The sequence below is a fragment of the Styela clava genome, chromosome 14 (assembly GCF_964204865.1).
Source record: "Styela clava chromosome 14, kaStyClav1.hap1.2, whole genome shotgun sequence".
NCBI lineage: Eukaryota > Metazoa > Chordata > Ascidiacea > Stolidobranchia > Styelidae > Styela > Styela clava.
Genome location: NC_135263.1, coordinates 12,411,150 through 12,427,596, shown reverse-complemented (window position 1 = coordinate 12,427,596; position 16,447 = coordinate 12,411,150). Strand labels below are relative to the sequence as shown.

General features: G+C 34.1%; 2 protein-coding genes across 2 annotated transcripts; both read left to right on the top strand.

Moving 5' to 3' along the window:
• Positions 1–812: 812 nt before the first annotated feature.
• Positions 813–4,592, top strand: LOC120340634 (uncharacterized). The gene has a single exon (XM_078120304.1). The coding sequence runs from the start codon at positions 1,153–1,155 to the stop codon at positions 3,706–3,708; it is 2,556 nt and encodes an 851-aa protein (XP_077976430.1). The 5' UTR covers positions 813–1,152; the 3' UTR covers positions 3,709–4,592.
• A 5,206-nt stretch (positions 4,593–9,798) lies between these two features.
• Positions 9,799–15,907, top strand: LOC120340643 (U7 snRNA-associated Sm-like protein LSm11). Its single transcript, XM_039408954.2, has 8 exons — positions 9,799–10,097; positions 10,770–10,915; positions 11,409–11,482; positions 12,456–12,595; positions 13,276–13,359; positions 13,594–13,624; positions 14,012–14,346; positions 14,452–15,907. The coding sequence occupies exons 1-7, from the start codon at positions 9,948–9,950 to the stop codon at positions 14,272–14,274; spliced, it is 888 nt and encodes a 295-aa protein (XP_039264888.2). The 5' UTR covers positions 9,799–9,947; the 3' UTR covers positions 14,275–14,346; positions 14,452–15,907.
• The last annotated feature ends 540 nt before the right edge of the window (positions 15,908–16,447 follow it).

The following is a 16,447-nucleotide window of genomic DNA, read 5'->3' as shown; positions in this document are numbered from 1 at the left end:
TTTGGCGCTTCGAAAGTGTGTGTACACTACCAATATGGAGGTAAATAATTTTGTTTGCCTACTTCTTATCGAGTTGTATAAAGGGACGGAGGCATATAGACTGGGTATATTCACTTGGCTAACACAGACAGTTCCCGAACTGGTAATAAAACTAAAATAAAGTAAATCGGAATCAAAATATGGCCTAACCTTGTTACACACACTACGGAAGTAGCGTATTTTATTTTTATTTGTGTATGCTTCATTGCATTCGTCATAAATTATAATGAAAAGACAAGGTAGTCGAAAAATCAACATACTTATTCAGAGACAAAATGCGCCGTCGGCGTTATCAACTCATTTGCGCCCTCTTGTCACATATCGCTATGGTAACATAATGCTCATATAGTGATTGTAAACAAATGGATGGCTGTACAGTGTTAGATATGTTTACTTACTTACCACTGACCTGTTTAAAGCATAGCAGGTATGCAGTGTAGACAAACCCATAAAACAATGAAAGTGAATAGTCCACCTTGTTGCTAAATAATATTTTGATCAGGTAAATATTTGTGAGACTAGTTGAAGTTGGAGACATGAATTTAAAAAAGTTCTTGGGTGGTTCACGTAGCCATATGTTTAAGTCGTCTTATCGACTTTCCTCTCCCCCAGGATAAATATGTATGTTCAATTGCAGTTTCAAAAGTCATAAAGAACCGTACCAGTAGCAAATAATACCAGTATGTCTGAATGTGGTTGACGGCAGCTGTCGACGATTTTTCACATGACAGTTTATGTTACTAATTAATGGTTTCAGATTTCCCTGCCACTTGCTTATATACAGTGAGATTATGCTGACAATCAACTTTTCCAGTACACATGCGATTATGGCAGTATGGTGTTGCATTAGATTTGACTCGTGTTCTATTTTTTCCCAACCTTGAAATTTCGTTTTAACAATTATGACACATGTTATAATTTGGACATTTAATGTCAACTATTTTATATCAAATGTTAAATATTCTATCTGATGATTTTTAGTATATATCATAGTTATTTCCTCGTTTCAACAACCAAGAATTTATATGATTGTAAAATGTAATACATTGAATTAAAATATTCATTATTTTTGTTCAGTTGCTTAAAAAACCAAACAAAACTATACTCAGCATCATGTCAAGCTGTTTGAACATAGTTGTTGAGGAAGAACAAGTTGTTCAAACTGTTGATGAAGTCGCTTTAATTGTAAGCGGAATCGTAGGTGTCATTGTTGGTGCCATCATTGGTGTGATTGTCTTTAAATGCTTTTTATCGAAGAAACTTGGAATTCATTCCCATCATACTGTTAGTGTGGAAGCTTCAGATAAAATACATACAGAACAGCAAGAAACTTCATTGGTTTACGAAAACATGACTGCGAATGCAATTGCTAAGAAACCCAAGGCAAAGAGAGATAGCTATGATGAGAAAACAAGTCACCGCAAGAAATTTTTTGTTCTTGATGACTTTGTTTCTGATATGACTTGGGACAAAATGGTTCTTGAACTTGGAAAACAAGAACTTTTCGAAATTATGCAGTTGGAATTATCTTTATGGGAGGAGAGGCACACTTGTTTACTGCAATGGTATCGTTGTATGCTCAATGATTTTCTTGTAAGAAAATATATAAATGATTCACAATATCAAGATATTCTAATGATCGAAAATAGGGCTTTGTCGAATGCTTATTCAAAGATGAAATCTGATTACGAGGCTCATATTAATCAAATGGATGATTTTCAAGGACAGTCATTGATGGATCCCTTCATCCCACTTCAAGAAGGATATACAAACATCATAAAAAATATGGTTATCATATATCGAGAAAGCCCAAAACGATTTGTGAAAAGTATATCTCACTATGTTGATAAAGCAAGTACAGAAGAGATTCAATACAATTTGATGATTTATATTGATGAAATAGAAGGAAATTTTAGAGAAAATCAAGACGAAGTCATAGAATCAATCCATGCACTTTTTCAGGAATTTGGCACCATAGTTCGTGAATTGGTAGTTGCTCTAATATGTGAATGTGAATTAAATAGACTATTGAGCATGACTTGCAACAATTCTCTTGAAAAGCTTGTGAAAACAGGCCGTATTTCATCAGTAACAAAGGAAAAAGTTAAAGATTCTCTTCCCGATGATTTCAATGTTAGTGCATTAGAAGTAAAAGAGGTATTTTCACAAATGCATCCAAACATCCTTGCTCATTATGAGACAAGCTTGCAACAACATGAAGATAGCAGTAATACAGCTATTCAAAATATTCTATACAGTTACACAAACCAAACAAGTTCTGAAGGTTTTGTTGGAAATTATTTGTCAACTACCTGTGAGCAGAAACTCAGAAGACTGATGCTTCTCAAGGAACTGGCCAAGAATGAGAACTCAGGAATTGCAAACAAATTTGCCAAGCTATCCGAATTACAAGACGAAAAAAGGAATGATATTCTTCTAACATTCTGTAAACTTCTTGAGGAAAGTGATGCCTTAAGTGAATCTGAACTTCATCAAATGACGAATGAGTTCAGAAAAAGATTAGAGGCCTCTCGTGATAAAGTATTAGGATTGTGCAAGCGAAATATAACAGAATTATGGAAACGTTATGACAGTCACTGCATGTTGGAACAAGAAGAAGAAAATTGTGTTGACGCTAGTATCTTACAAGATGCTGTAACAGATGACCTATTAGCTCTAGAAAGATTTTTGTCTGTCCAAATCTCGTTGTCAAATGAAGATGGGCACGCTATTATACAAGAGCGAGAGAGTTTATTCTTGTTGTTGATTAATCAAATAAACTTATTGCGAGCTAAGTGGTTTCACATAATTGAAAATGACCTAGCAAAGTGTCAAGCATTCTTACTAATGAAGAAAAGTACAAGCCTAGTGAATGAAAATATGAAGGAAGTTCTCGAAATCATTGAACGTTTATGGAATGAACGAAACATGATGCGTAATTATATAAAAGAAACAGCATCTGTTACATGTATAAAGTCAATATTAACTATATCTAGTGAAGAAATGTGTAAAATAATATCTCACAAGCTCGTGTCAAACTTGATTCATGAGCAGCTATCAAAGCAAGACGAAACTTTCATTTTTGACTCAGCAAAGCATAACATTATTGAAGGTATTACAAAGAAGAACACATTGTTAAATAGTGCTACCATTGCCCAAGATCATGTTGATGAAGTAGCAAGAGTAATACAAGAAGAAATTAACAGACATGATATGGCTACTTCAATGGTCGAAGGAGATGTTAGAGCCACACACTTAAAAAGACAGGGACGCTTAAAGATCAAAGCACAGCGGATTGCACAACATTCACCGTCATCCAGTAGTATGGCATATGATATCCAGCCTCTTCTCGAGCAAATATTACTACAATATCAAGTTCTTAGAGCTGCTGATTCAGTAGAGAATGAAAGCTCACAGCAAGCTTTGATCGAAAGAATGAATCTTGACAAATCAACATCGAAAACATTATCTGATATATCTAAAGACTCAGAGACTTTTTTACTTTGCAAACTTGGTGTTATTTCTGGACTCACAAAATCAGAATTTACTGCTTGCATCAATAAGGCTAAAAAAGAAACTGGCTTAGCAGAAACTGGAAAATCTGTAGCACAAAAGTTTCAGAAATTATGGAGAGATGCTGTCACTTACATTAACAGCATATCCTACTAAATTAGTTCATGGTTGCTCTGAGACTATGCAAGATTTGTTAACTACTTGTTATGATTCAAGTTGGGAAAAAATGATCTTGTGCACAGCTGAATACCAGCCTATTTTTCACTTCTTCATCTTTGAGGCTCAGTTAGATAAGCAGTATATTTATTATCATGTTTATATTTCAATTTTCAATACACATTCAATTTCTTTTGTTTGTTTGGGTTAAAATCTCATTTTCATAAATAGCATATTAAATACATCGCCTTCTGCGCCAGGACTACGAGTGAATTTGCCAAAGCATTAATAAAAGTACATACAGTCAAAACATTTCATATTTTTAAATTAATTTGTGTGACTGAAGGAATAATGTAATAAACATTTGATTGATCGTCATTTAAAAGTACCTACATATTGTAAATAATTATGTTGTTATATTTCTTTCAAAAACTGACCTGCTCAATTGACTTGAGCGTGACTATCGAGAAAAAATTAATTTGTAGTATTATTGTGTATGATCATTTCTACTATTTTGCACAAATATTTATAGCTTATTATTATTTTAATAAAAAGTATCATCAATCTTCTATTATATTTTTTGCAATTACTATGTAATGAGTACTACAATTGGGTGATGGGAATATGCACCCAGTTCATGTGGACAAAATCTCTGCGCAAGACGACATATAGGTATCTTGAAAATTATATAGTCATCGCCTCCAGACTCCATTTAGATTTCCGGGCCCTTGCTTAATGTTTAATATTAGATTATTTATAGCAGATTCAAAAAATAATAATGGTCCGCACCGAATTGATAATGGTTGAAAAGGCCAATCCTCGCATTAAACAGATCATAGTTGTTGTGTGATAATGATTGTGAAAAACGACAGGAAATTTACTTCAACCAATGACATTAAACAACATGATGCGCAACTCCGGCATTTTTGTCCGAAGATCGTATTCGATAGCACGCTCCAATGCACATACTTGACGAGACGAAAACGAGCGGATGTGTGCTGCTTTCAAGGCGTAGCACGAATGGTGTTTGTGCCTGCTTTGACAGTTGTTGTCGATTTTAATGATATTTTTGAAAGTTGGGGTAAAAAGAAATCGGTAAAAGGTAAGGTGAATACTATTGTTGTATATCACACCCGGGCATCGCACTGTTAAGTACATGTGGGAAAGCCAGCCTTTGTCAAATACTACGAAGTTATTAATTCAGTACGGTACGTAGTTGCCCATTTGCCGAAATTACATATTTACTTACCCCTTATGGTTTCAAATAGTTCATGCACCTCCAGTTAGATTTTTTTAATCAGTGAGGATATATACTCATCGTTGATTGCTGCTCATTGTAACATACTATTGCGCATTCACTTTTATTTGCGTATTGAATCAAAGTGTTAACAAGTTCACCTAACATTTCACTCATACCGGTCTATATTGTACAGTCTGATTTCTCAAGTATTTGGAGCCACGAATGCTTGTAATTTTCTGACTAAACCCTTTTATTAGTTGGTTTATATACCAAATTCAGTAAAATATTTTTTACATAAAACATGAGATATTGGATTTATTAGCTTTTCCATTCTAAATCATATAGACTGCTTTATTTATTCTTAACGAAAATTAATAAATCTCCTCTCTTTCTTCAGATGTGAAAGTTGTGGACAAACCTGTCTAAGCATTGTGAGACTCTTGCAGTACAAGAGGGAATAGCAGAAATAGTGAGTATATCAATCAAGAAATTAAGCCGACATAAAGCAAAACTTTCAACTATTCGTCTAATCTCAATTTCCTATTATTTATTCACAGGACAACTATAGCGGACGGGAAGATATCAGAAGTCTGGCGACATATCAGTGACAGTGTGATTCCAAGAAATATAATGTTTGCAATAGAAAAACAACCTATGGAGGCATGCAAAGACATTTGACCCTCCGGTAGAGTTGTGTATGGCCCCCACATCCTGCAGGGCTTGAGGAAAATAACTAAAAAGTCCAAAGCGTAAGATTGCATAAGCGGTCTTATTTGTAAAAAGGCACAAAACACGCCAGACATACTTAAAACAGCTTTGGAAATGAGGATTACGGGTACCTCACTGCACCTGTGTTATATTTGGTTCATCAACTTTTGGTAGTACTATAGAAGAAATTCCGGAAGGGGTATAATCATCATTCATGATAAAATACTATCATATATTTTTTGAACAACTTCAATCTAGGCCAGGGATCTCAAACTCGCGGCCCCAGAGAACTCCCAGTGCGGCCCTCGAACGCTTAACAATAATTGTAATAGTATTTTGGAAGTTTTTTTTTTTATCTAAATGTAATAGATTTTTCAAACCTTCTAAAGTGAAATTGATTATTCACACAGAAAACAATTTACTGAAAGTAGTTTTGGAATGTTAATTTTTTTTGTCCACATTTTGGCCCAATTAAGAATACACATCAAGCTAGCAAAAGAATACTTGAATAAAACACTTGAGTAATTAAATTAAACGCAAAGTACATGAAGAAGGTGGCATTTTCGAAGAAAATTGGAGTTGTAACATTTCTGCTCTTCACAAAATTCTGAAGCACATTGTTTAATTTGTCATATTTCCATCAATACAATCAAAAAACACAATAAGCTCAGCAGTCAATATGACAAATTCGAAGACCAACTTCGAACAGAAAATTTCCATGTGTTTGTATATTAATATAATTATACAACGACTTAGTTACTAAAAATCAATATCAATAATAATTCAAGCAATTCTATGCCACGCAATGTAGTGCGAAATGTCTTGTCGAAAAAATCTGTCATTTGTTTTTTTACTGATCTATACATGAAATGATAAAAGTAACTTTTTTGCATTACTGGAATTAATTAAACATTCGTAAAGATCCAGATAAACCCATGATCATGTGGCCTCGTTAGTTAGAGTTGGTACTATAAAATCATTTCAGACTGGCCTTAGTATGCTGGTGACACAAAAAGGATGCCAAACGCCAGGACAAATGTAATTATTAAAACATTGAGTTTATACTGTAGTATTTTTGTTAATTTTAGGTTCATATATTTAGATTAAGTTATTTTTAGTGTATGTATTATTCTTTCCTTAATCAAAGCTTGTTCAAAAATGATTTTGATGGTTGTACATAGAATTTTACGATTTTTTATAATAAATACTGTAACTTGCAAATGTTGCAATAATAGTGGAATGCAAATATTAATATGTAATTGCATTTGAAATTGAAGAAAATAATAAAACTTAATCCAACTGCTTAGTTTGGTTGTATGTCACAAACTAAAACTATCTTAAAAATATCTTTTAAGTATACATTATCAAAAACTGTTTGCGTCTCTTTTTACAATTTTCAAAATGCAATGCGCCTCTCGAAAACCCATGAGTTTGACACCACTGATCTATTCTAGACGATTCAAGCATTGCTATGGGAAATTATATCACTTCAATTAAATTGAAATAATCTCGCTATATTGAATACAAAATCGTTGCTATCATAAAGGTAAACCAATTCAGCCACTCGAAATATATTGGCCTTCACAAAGCAATGGAGGCAAAATTGAGAGTTCTTGAGCTATGAACATTTGTTCTTTTCTTTGTCTTGAACTTTTCATACTCCACAGCCCCTATTAATTTTTTTAATTTTAATTACCATGTGATGGTCATACATATCTTTAACTTGTATTTTCTTTCATGATGTATTATCTCAATGTGTCAAACTATTAATTAGTGTGCATATTTTGCTTCCAGATGACATAAATGTATTGTCATGTTTATTACCTCAGCTTGGAGTATTGACAAGAAAAAGGTGCCAGTAAATTAGGTAAAAAAATTTTCAACTCATTGTTATAATCAGAATTCACAATCAATAGGAATTATAAACAGCCAACAATCAGTGAGAATTATATGCGAAATCCCTCAGAATAAATTTGTCTAAAATCGGAGAAAGGCAAAAAATATAGGTAGTTTCCATCCACACAAGCATTTCAAGAAGACTTGCTCGAGCCAAACTAAATGAGCATCGTCAGGTGATCGGTAAGGCTGCAAGTTGAATTCAGCCCTGCAACCTCCTGCATAGAAGATAATATTAATTAGTGGGCTATGAGCTAAATTCCTAAATTTAAACAAACCTATCTACGATGCATTATGTACCAGCAATGTTACCTACGATTAACTGAATATGTAATACGTCTAATAAATTCACCTACAAAAGCAAGTTCGATAGGTGCAAACTTTGTGTTATGGAATTGTATCGCAGCACAGTTTTGTATGACACCCTCTTTAAATGAAATTTCAATGATTAAGCGCAAACATTAAAATTACTAACTTTGAACTTTGTCATTATCTGCAAAATGTTCCACACAAATCTTTCCGCTATCGCGTTTGTAATCTTCTCTGATAAAAAAAAACGTCTATGATGTCCAGAATTGCTCTTTACAGCTTGCCTGTTATTCCTGCTTTCCAAGTAAGCAAAACTTCTTAGATATAGAGATTGTTTTGTTTCGTTACAGGCGCAAAAAGGCAGGTACTACACGTAAAAAAGACGCCGAGTAGCAAAAGCGAGCGGAAAACGGACGCGAAAGGCGACGAGAAATATGTGCATTGGAGCGTATCATGAAATATAATGTTTCGCCTGTAGTCTTATGGAGTGACGTCAGAGTTGCCTATCATGTTGTTTAATGTCATTGCTTCAACTTACGCGCATACCTACCAGTGTATTTGTCAATCAGGAGCGGCCGCCGGAATCGCGTGTGGTCACAAAAGGAACTTATGAACCATAAAAAAAAATGAAAGCTACTAAATAATTACCCGCGCTCGTATCACTTGTTTTGTGTGTAGTGTTAACGAAATCTCTGAAAAAAATCATTTTTTGTAATAAATATACAATATCGAATTCAATCGAGTCGAAGTGATGATATACTGCTAATACATACATAAGTTGTTATTGTAGAGAATGGGGGCCTGTTATGTCTTTAATAATAATTTCGAAATCATATTCGATCCGCCAGGATCTGGAATCGCCGGATTCAAAAGCTTAAACCAGTCCCTGATGTTTTTTATAAATTTATTTCTGATATTCGAAACAATGAGAAATATATAGCAATAAAAAATGGTAAAATCCTGATACACTACTATTTATATCCATGTTTTTATTTTATAAAATCCAAAAACGAAAAGGAGCTATCACGTGACTCCGGGATTCCCCAAAAAATGATCACAAAAGTTAACCGCGCTCGCACTTTGTGTGATAGATAAGGATTAGGATCTAGCTTTGATTAGCCCTTTCTATTATAATATGCGCAGGGAGGTTATAAATCACTAAAATTAACACTAAATCACTAAAATTATACTTAGAACATAATATGTAGTACTTTGGCTCCTCTAACATGAGGCAAGACAATTCAGAAACAGGCAAACAAAACAGTTTAACAAAGAGTGAATGAGGTCTAAGCATCGGCTACAAACACTGAAACATATAAACTTGACATATTCAGGATTACCTCCAAGTGCATTCACCAATACCAATAAATACCTTCAACGCAGCGAAACCCTCCGGCCTTTACTCTAATTTCTGATGTAAAAAAACAAATATATAAGTACCAGTATGGCAGTATGGTGTATGGGGATGTCTTATATTTTCATTTATCAAAAACAAAATTACAATGTAATAAATTATGGGGTTTTCAAATATACAAAATATGAAAACCGATATCCATTTACTTATAAATAACACGTTTTTATTCATAACAACTGCAAAAAATAGATTATCAATCATTTAAACGTGTAGAAGAGATTTCTTGATATCAACTAGGTAAAAAAAAATTCGTCATTCCTCTTATGACAATCACAAAATTACGTTTTTGGCATTTTCACTTACCTCTTAAAAGCCTAGACGAAAGTATAAAGTTGCTATTAGTGTCAGATTCAACTAACCTATAAAGGTTTAATAAAGTAATGGGTGATCAGGTAACGCCTGTTTAAGTGAGATCTGATGATTAAGATATATGATTATCTACTTATCTTTGGTAAGAAAGGGGTAAAAAAAATTTACTCAATTTTGATTTACAGTGAGATGAACTAAAAAAACTAAAAACTGAACTAAAAAACAGTACCGGTAATTGAACACTTTTAAAACTTATATTGGTCATCTGGATTGACTACTAGCAGACTAGTGGTGTTCATAGATCTTGTAGCTGTTTATATTTTATCTTCTTCTCGAGGCATATGGACTAGGTCTGCATCAAAGATGAGCACTGACCCTACTTCATCAGACTTCGATCCCTTGTTGGCTCTATATTCAAGTGATAATGAACCACAGACCAGCGATGTCAAGGTTTTCGATAATATTGCAATGTTTGAAGGTAGCTTGAAAAGGCAGCAACATTCAGAGAAAACGGTAAATTTGTTGTTTAGATATTAGCACACTCGGATTTTACTTGATACATATAATATTTCGCTTTTCAGATTCCTCATTTCATTTGTTGTTTTTGCTTTCATCGAACTTAGTCTTAATCTTTCACAAGTTTTAGTTTTGCTAAACATGCATATAAAGCATCATATTATAGGTTTATTTTGAAATATAGTATATTATCTACAGTGTACAATTAGAGACATCGTATAATGCATTCAAACACAATCCATTTAAGTTTTAAATGTTCACCCTTTGTTTATATATCAATTTGATATAATTTCAAACCCTTCTGAACATACTGGACTGTCCGATATGTGATTAAGAAAGTATTTTGTTGTGAATTTATTCTTTAAAATAATTCTATATTCCTCAAATGTAATATTGTATTAGTGTGATGAAGTGTATACGAATAAAGTGTGCTACTATCATTTTTTTACGATATGTTTCAAGTTGAAACGGGCCTGATCCTACGCTTCTGTTACTACTAATTGTATTAGGAAATATGATATAATCGTTCAATATAGGCACTATAGACATTGTAAAGTGATAATAATATTATAAATTGGTATTGTTCACAGAGTCCAATTTTGTCACGTATATCGGTTTTGCAATTGAATTGTTATTATTTTTTCTTTATCGCATATTTCTTTTGTGCAGAAAAATGCACCAGGATCCTCGAAAAGAAGTCAAAAAAGTTTTTCACAAAGAAAGAGAATGGAAGAAGAAGCGAGGAACAGAGATCTCGGAAAATTAAAAGAATTTATGGAAATGAGGAAAAAGATTGATAGAGGGGAAAAACCTGAGTGAGTAGCATATACAATATTCTATCAAATTCGCTTGTATTAGTCAAGTAGTCTCATCATTCAACCAGCTCAAGAATATCTGATTCTGAGACTCAGTTATTTATTCACTTAAAAAGTGACTCCTCATTTACAATTTGACTAGCTAGACTCCTCACCTTTTTCATGAAGTCATCAACTCTAGCTCCTAAGTCAAAATCCAATTTTACTTCCAAACAATTTAACATATGCAAGCCTCTTATATTTGTCTGTTAAAAATGCTTTTCATTTGGTGAGATTCCTCACTGTTTGGGGATGGGAACAGTATAGCTACAAATTGAGGTTTAGGTGGCACAGTTGAATTTTGTTTTATTCAAGATTCAACAATCAACATGTTTAATAAAGTTTTCCATTTTACACCAGTTCAAGTGTATTTTGAAGCATTTTCCATATGGAATGTCTCATGCAGTCTCCAGCAGTTGATTGAATTTAATCAAGTAAAATTTTAATTTGTCAGGGATGAAAAACCAGAGAAAAAAGTTAGATCTCAAAGAACTCGAACAAGAAAAACACTTTTTACTTCAATGGAAAGTATGATATTTTGCATCTATTCTTCTCACTCTATCAAAGTCCAATTCGTGTGTAACACTTTTCTTTATATGTTCAATCAATCAATTTTATTTGGTCACTCTGATAGAAACAAAACACAAAACAACAAGAAACGAACAAACAAAATACAGAAGACCTGGAGACGGGCATGTCTTAATAGAAAAGTTAAAAACGTACAAGTACATGCCCGTCCACCAAAAACAGTCAAAACACAATAAAACAAAAACACGATATAAAATCGGGCAATACTTTCAAACTTAATTTAAAATGTGAGACGTGTATGTGTAACACAACAGTGCTTTTCCTACAAAACTATGGAATAGAAAACACTCGCTGTCGTAAAATGGTGAAGCTGTAGGCCTAGTTCAATTTTATTGCAAAAATAACACAGTAACACAAAAATTTTTACTAAAAAACAGGCTCTGTAAATAGATTGAATGTTCCATAGCAGTCTATGCACAAATCATGGATTGGGGTATCGGGTTCTTTCGTCGTTTTCGATTAGTTCAATTCAAAGTCATTGTATCCGTTCCAATGCTTCCAACATTAATATCGAATTTCTACAAACGACCACCATTCCAACAGGTGCAGTGGTCCCATCTTTTCTGCGCTCTGTTCCATCATCCACAACTAGATTCATAAAAGGATCGAAACCTCGCAATAAATCCTGAACAGATTGTCCACCATTTATTTAACTTCAAATCCAATCTTTTATCCATAAACTTCTTTAATTCCGGTGGATGTTGCCCATGTTGATATTACGCGCTACAAATACAAAAACATACAGCACGTAGCATACTCTAGTTTTTTCAAGCAGACACGTCCACACCCGACGATTATTTTTTGTTGTTATTTTTTAAAATATTACTGGTATTTAAAAAATGTTTTATTATTCATCTATGTGTGTGCATAGCAATAATTATGACGCCAAATTATAGAAGGGAATTGTTTTCAGAGCTGAGTGAAGGCCCATACAGTCTAATACATCGGATTGTAAGAGAGCATTTGAGATGTAATGTTTATGTTCGAGATTTTTGTGGACTGCGAGGTGTTTGCAGTGGATATGTGGTTGCATTTGATCGATTCACTAATTTGGTAATTAAAACATTTTTTCTAAAATCATAAATGTATCATGCCCCATTTAATTGTTTGATAGAAATATTTCCCCATTTTCTCATAGACACATGGCACACCGGAGAAGATTTTTTCACATATTCGACTGTGGTAATAAGTATATTACAGGAATTAACCTAAAAATATTTACAATTTTACCATTTGACACATAAACAAATTATGCCTCAAATAAGTTGACAGAAAACCTGATGGAAGGAGTTTTCAATAACAAACGGTAATCTAACTTCAAGTTTGAGTATACACCTGTCACTGGTATATAGGATATCCTTTTAGTGATGGGATCTCAGTTGACAACACTTATTTATCACACAGTTATGCTGATGTGTTAGGTATTTTTCTAAGATGGAATTAGCTTTCAAAATCCTGATAACAATAATGGCGCTCCTGAAGTATGCGTACCATGAAAGCGGACACCGGAACATAGTATGTGTACCAGGTTATGGTTAGGCGATAATTTTAGGTACAAATACTACGGGAGTCACTTGGCTATTCCCCGAACATCTAATAGAACTAAAATAAGGAAAATTGGAAAAAAAATATGGCCTAACACTAACCTGGTATACATACTACGTTCCAGTGGGTACCTTGGTACGTATACCTCATGAGCACCCAAATAATACCACTCTGTTCCATGCACTCAGGCGATGGTTGACGTTGATGAAACTTTTCGAAAACCACCTTTGGGAAGAGTTGCTGATCATCAAAAACAACTTAATGTTGCTTCAGTAAGTATTCCTATTTGCTTGAGTGTAGTACCTGTTCAAATAATTATTAATTGGTACCTCCATCCCAAACATGAGTGACAGCAGAACTGTTGTTAACATGAATATTCTATTCCAAGTTTGTCATTTCAATGTTCATATTACAGTGTCATATTATGCATCCTCTGGTATGTACCAAAAATGTAATTAAATTCTTGTGTTTATGATTGCTATTAAATTTTGATATGTTCTTTACAGCTAATGGATGCTATGAAGAATATAAGTCTGGGTATGTTAAAACTATTTTTAAAATCTTAAACATCATTATTAAGGTTTTGTTTGTTCTACTGATTCCGTTATCATTTTTTTGTTTTGCTTTTATCAATTATTATATTGTCTGTTCTGCTGATTATGGAGTCAAAATAAACTTATACTTATAAGATTAGACTTTGAAAATTTCATTTTCCATTTCGGTATTTTAAACTTTGGGGTATTTTCGAAAACCTGTCATTTTTAAGTGTTTTTGTCATGATTCGAAGTTTTGTATGAAGTCATATACTTTCAGATAATGAAACTTTGTACCCATCATATTGTATGTGTGAAAAAAATGATGGCTGCATAAATGTTTCATGTATATAAATTATGTTACACATTTTCATGTATGTATTTTTTGAAGGCAAGACCAGTTCCAAAGTAACACAATTCAAGAAAACTGTGCAACATAGAGCAACAACTGGTGTACAAATTGTTGCAACAGCTTCTGATAAAAAGAAGCCAAGCACAGAGCTCCCTTCAAGCAGTAAAACGAAAATCAAAGTTGTTGGAAAGGATTATTTTAAGCCTGAAGTTTTTCACGGGGGAACACCACAGCTTTATCATCGGCACCTGGATAATCTTTTTGTCAGAGGTGATAGTATTGTCTTGGTGTCTTTGAAATGAAAGATTTGAGTACTTGAATCAATGGTATGACCCACTGCGGACCAGCTCGATGGCAGAGGACCAGATAAAGAGGTAATAGTGATTGATTAATTGATTTAATTGTTACTTTCCCAGTTAAGTATAACTTGCAGAATTCTATCAATTGTTTTAATGTGGATCATTCTTTAATGATTTTAGATTTTGCATATACACATATGGATGGGAAAAGTTGAAGAATATGGCATATTTTTGAATCCTTCGCTGGTGTGTCGACGTAAAACAGAGTACAAATGCTAAATTGTATTAGTATTTTTTGCCAAACGAGTTTTGATAGATCTAATTATCCACTGTGTTCAACAAAAATCAACATATTGCGTGAACATTTTTAAGACCGATAAATGAACATTCCACGAGCGTTTTTGTGGAGTTCCTGTCATTATTTACATTGCTTGTTTCAAAATATCTCGTTCACAACAAACAGAAGTAGTCTCTATTGAAATATAAAATTGACACATTGTTTTGAATATTCATTCCATTCTGTTGCGCAGTTGGTGATTGAGATCGCGAATTACCGCTGATATGTTGTTTTTCATGTTGGCTGACGGACAATTCACCAATTTACACCAGTAAGGAGTTTTCCGTCTGGTTGTTACTTATCGATCTTAAGATCGGTAAGCTTTGTGGAGAGAAATCTAAAAATATTCCTTTCAGTGTTTTTTGAAGGTATTAAAAAGTCTGGTTTCACACTATTTTTACTATATTCCAACAAAAGCTGAACATCATGTAACTATGGTGCGACAATGGCGTTCTTTTCTTGTTAGTTGCATAACAATGACCAAAGTGACGCAACAACCGAAAATTTTTCTGTTTTGTCTATTAACTGCACTGTGACTAAACCTCCTATTTAACGAACTGGCCTACTTGGAGTTTGAATGAGACAAGGTGGTCTAAGAATATTTATAATGACGCATCAACATGCTGAAGCAAGAAATGATTTCCCCTGAAAAAAAAAAAACGCGGAACCCCTAAGGAACCCTATAAACTCACGGAACCCCTGTTGAAGAGCACTGGTCTACCTACAGGATAAACTGGAGTTTGTTGTAACGTTAACGGTGGTGTGGCGCATCGTGCCAAGCGTGGGGAATACGCTTGCCACCGCACCTGCGATTCCCCGGTATGTATGTTTATTTGCCTCGAAAAGGTGTGGGTTCACAGGTTCAAATCCTTTGGGGGATAATTACGTGCGAAAGGATTGCTGGGCTTCTCGTCGCTGTAGGGAGGTTCACGTAACCGCTAATCGGTTACGAGGATGGCTTCGTCTATCAAGTTCATGCATCTGAAAACGAATATCTGGCTCACTAATCCCATACCCTGGTAAGAGGCCGTGGTTCGCCGTATATGGAGGATAATTATGTGCAAGAGGGGTTGCTAGTCGCAATGGAGTGGTTCAGGAAACCGCTGATCGGTTACGACTCAACCTACCACCAAGTCCTACGCATTTGAAACAAATTACTAATTTCATGGCCATACCCGACGTGGCTTGGTAACCGGACGAGAAGCCGTGGGTCGCCATCGCCATATGTTTAAGCCGTCTTTTCTCTCCTCGAGATAAATACTGTATGTAAATCTTATCCTTATAAAAGCACGTTTAAATGATGGCAATGCAACGGAGGCTTTAGCCAGCTGTTCGCAATTCTTTTTAATGAATATTCCGTGTTTTGCATAAGTGATTGGAATATATATATGAGAAAATCCATTATGACGTTGCATTAAAAAAAAACTCTATTTCCATCTGGTTATGCCACTGTCTGTATCGATTGAAGAATCACAGAGCGCCTATACGTCTGGACCCTGCTAAATACTCATAATGACTTTATTTCAGTGGTGGAGTCTTGTGCAAAAATACAATATATTTCTAGAAGATGATAACCTGAATTATGACAAAACGTCAGTATAAGCGCCTGCATTCTTCTGTCGTGACGACGAGTTCATCACAAAAATGAAACCTACGTAAGAACTGTTCGAGAAGCAGCAGCTCACCACTAGTAGGATTAAGTGAAATATATCATTTTATCCGTCTTGCAACATACGATTTCCTAAAGTAATATAATACTGTAGATCTATCTAATTAATTCCAAGTCGAACATCTTAAGCATTCACTTATTCTTAAACCAGTACATTTGTCATCCCTCGT

What these genes read in the sequence shown, in the direction of transcription:
- LOC120340634 (XM_078120304.1), top strand. Translation starts at nt 1,153, where the DNA reads ATGTCAAGCTGTTTGAACATAGTTGTTGAGGAAGAACAAGTTGTTCAA.
- LOC120340643 (XM_039408954.2), top strand. Translation starts at nt 9,948, where the DNA reads ATGAGCACTGACCCTACTTCATCAGACTTCGATCCCTTGTTGGCTCTA. An exon ending in AGCAACATTCAGAGAAAACG is followed by an intron (nt 10,098 to 10,769) that starts GTAAATTTGTTG and finishes TCTTTTGTGCAG; the next exon opens with AAAAATGCACCAGGATCCTC. An exon ending in TATGAAGAATATAAGTCTGG is followed by an intron (nt 13,625 to 14,011) that starts GTATGTTAAAAC and finishes TATTTTTTGAAG; the next exon opens with GCAAGACCAGTTCCAAAGTA.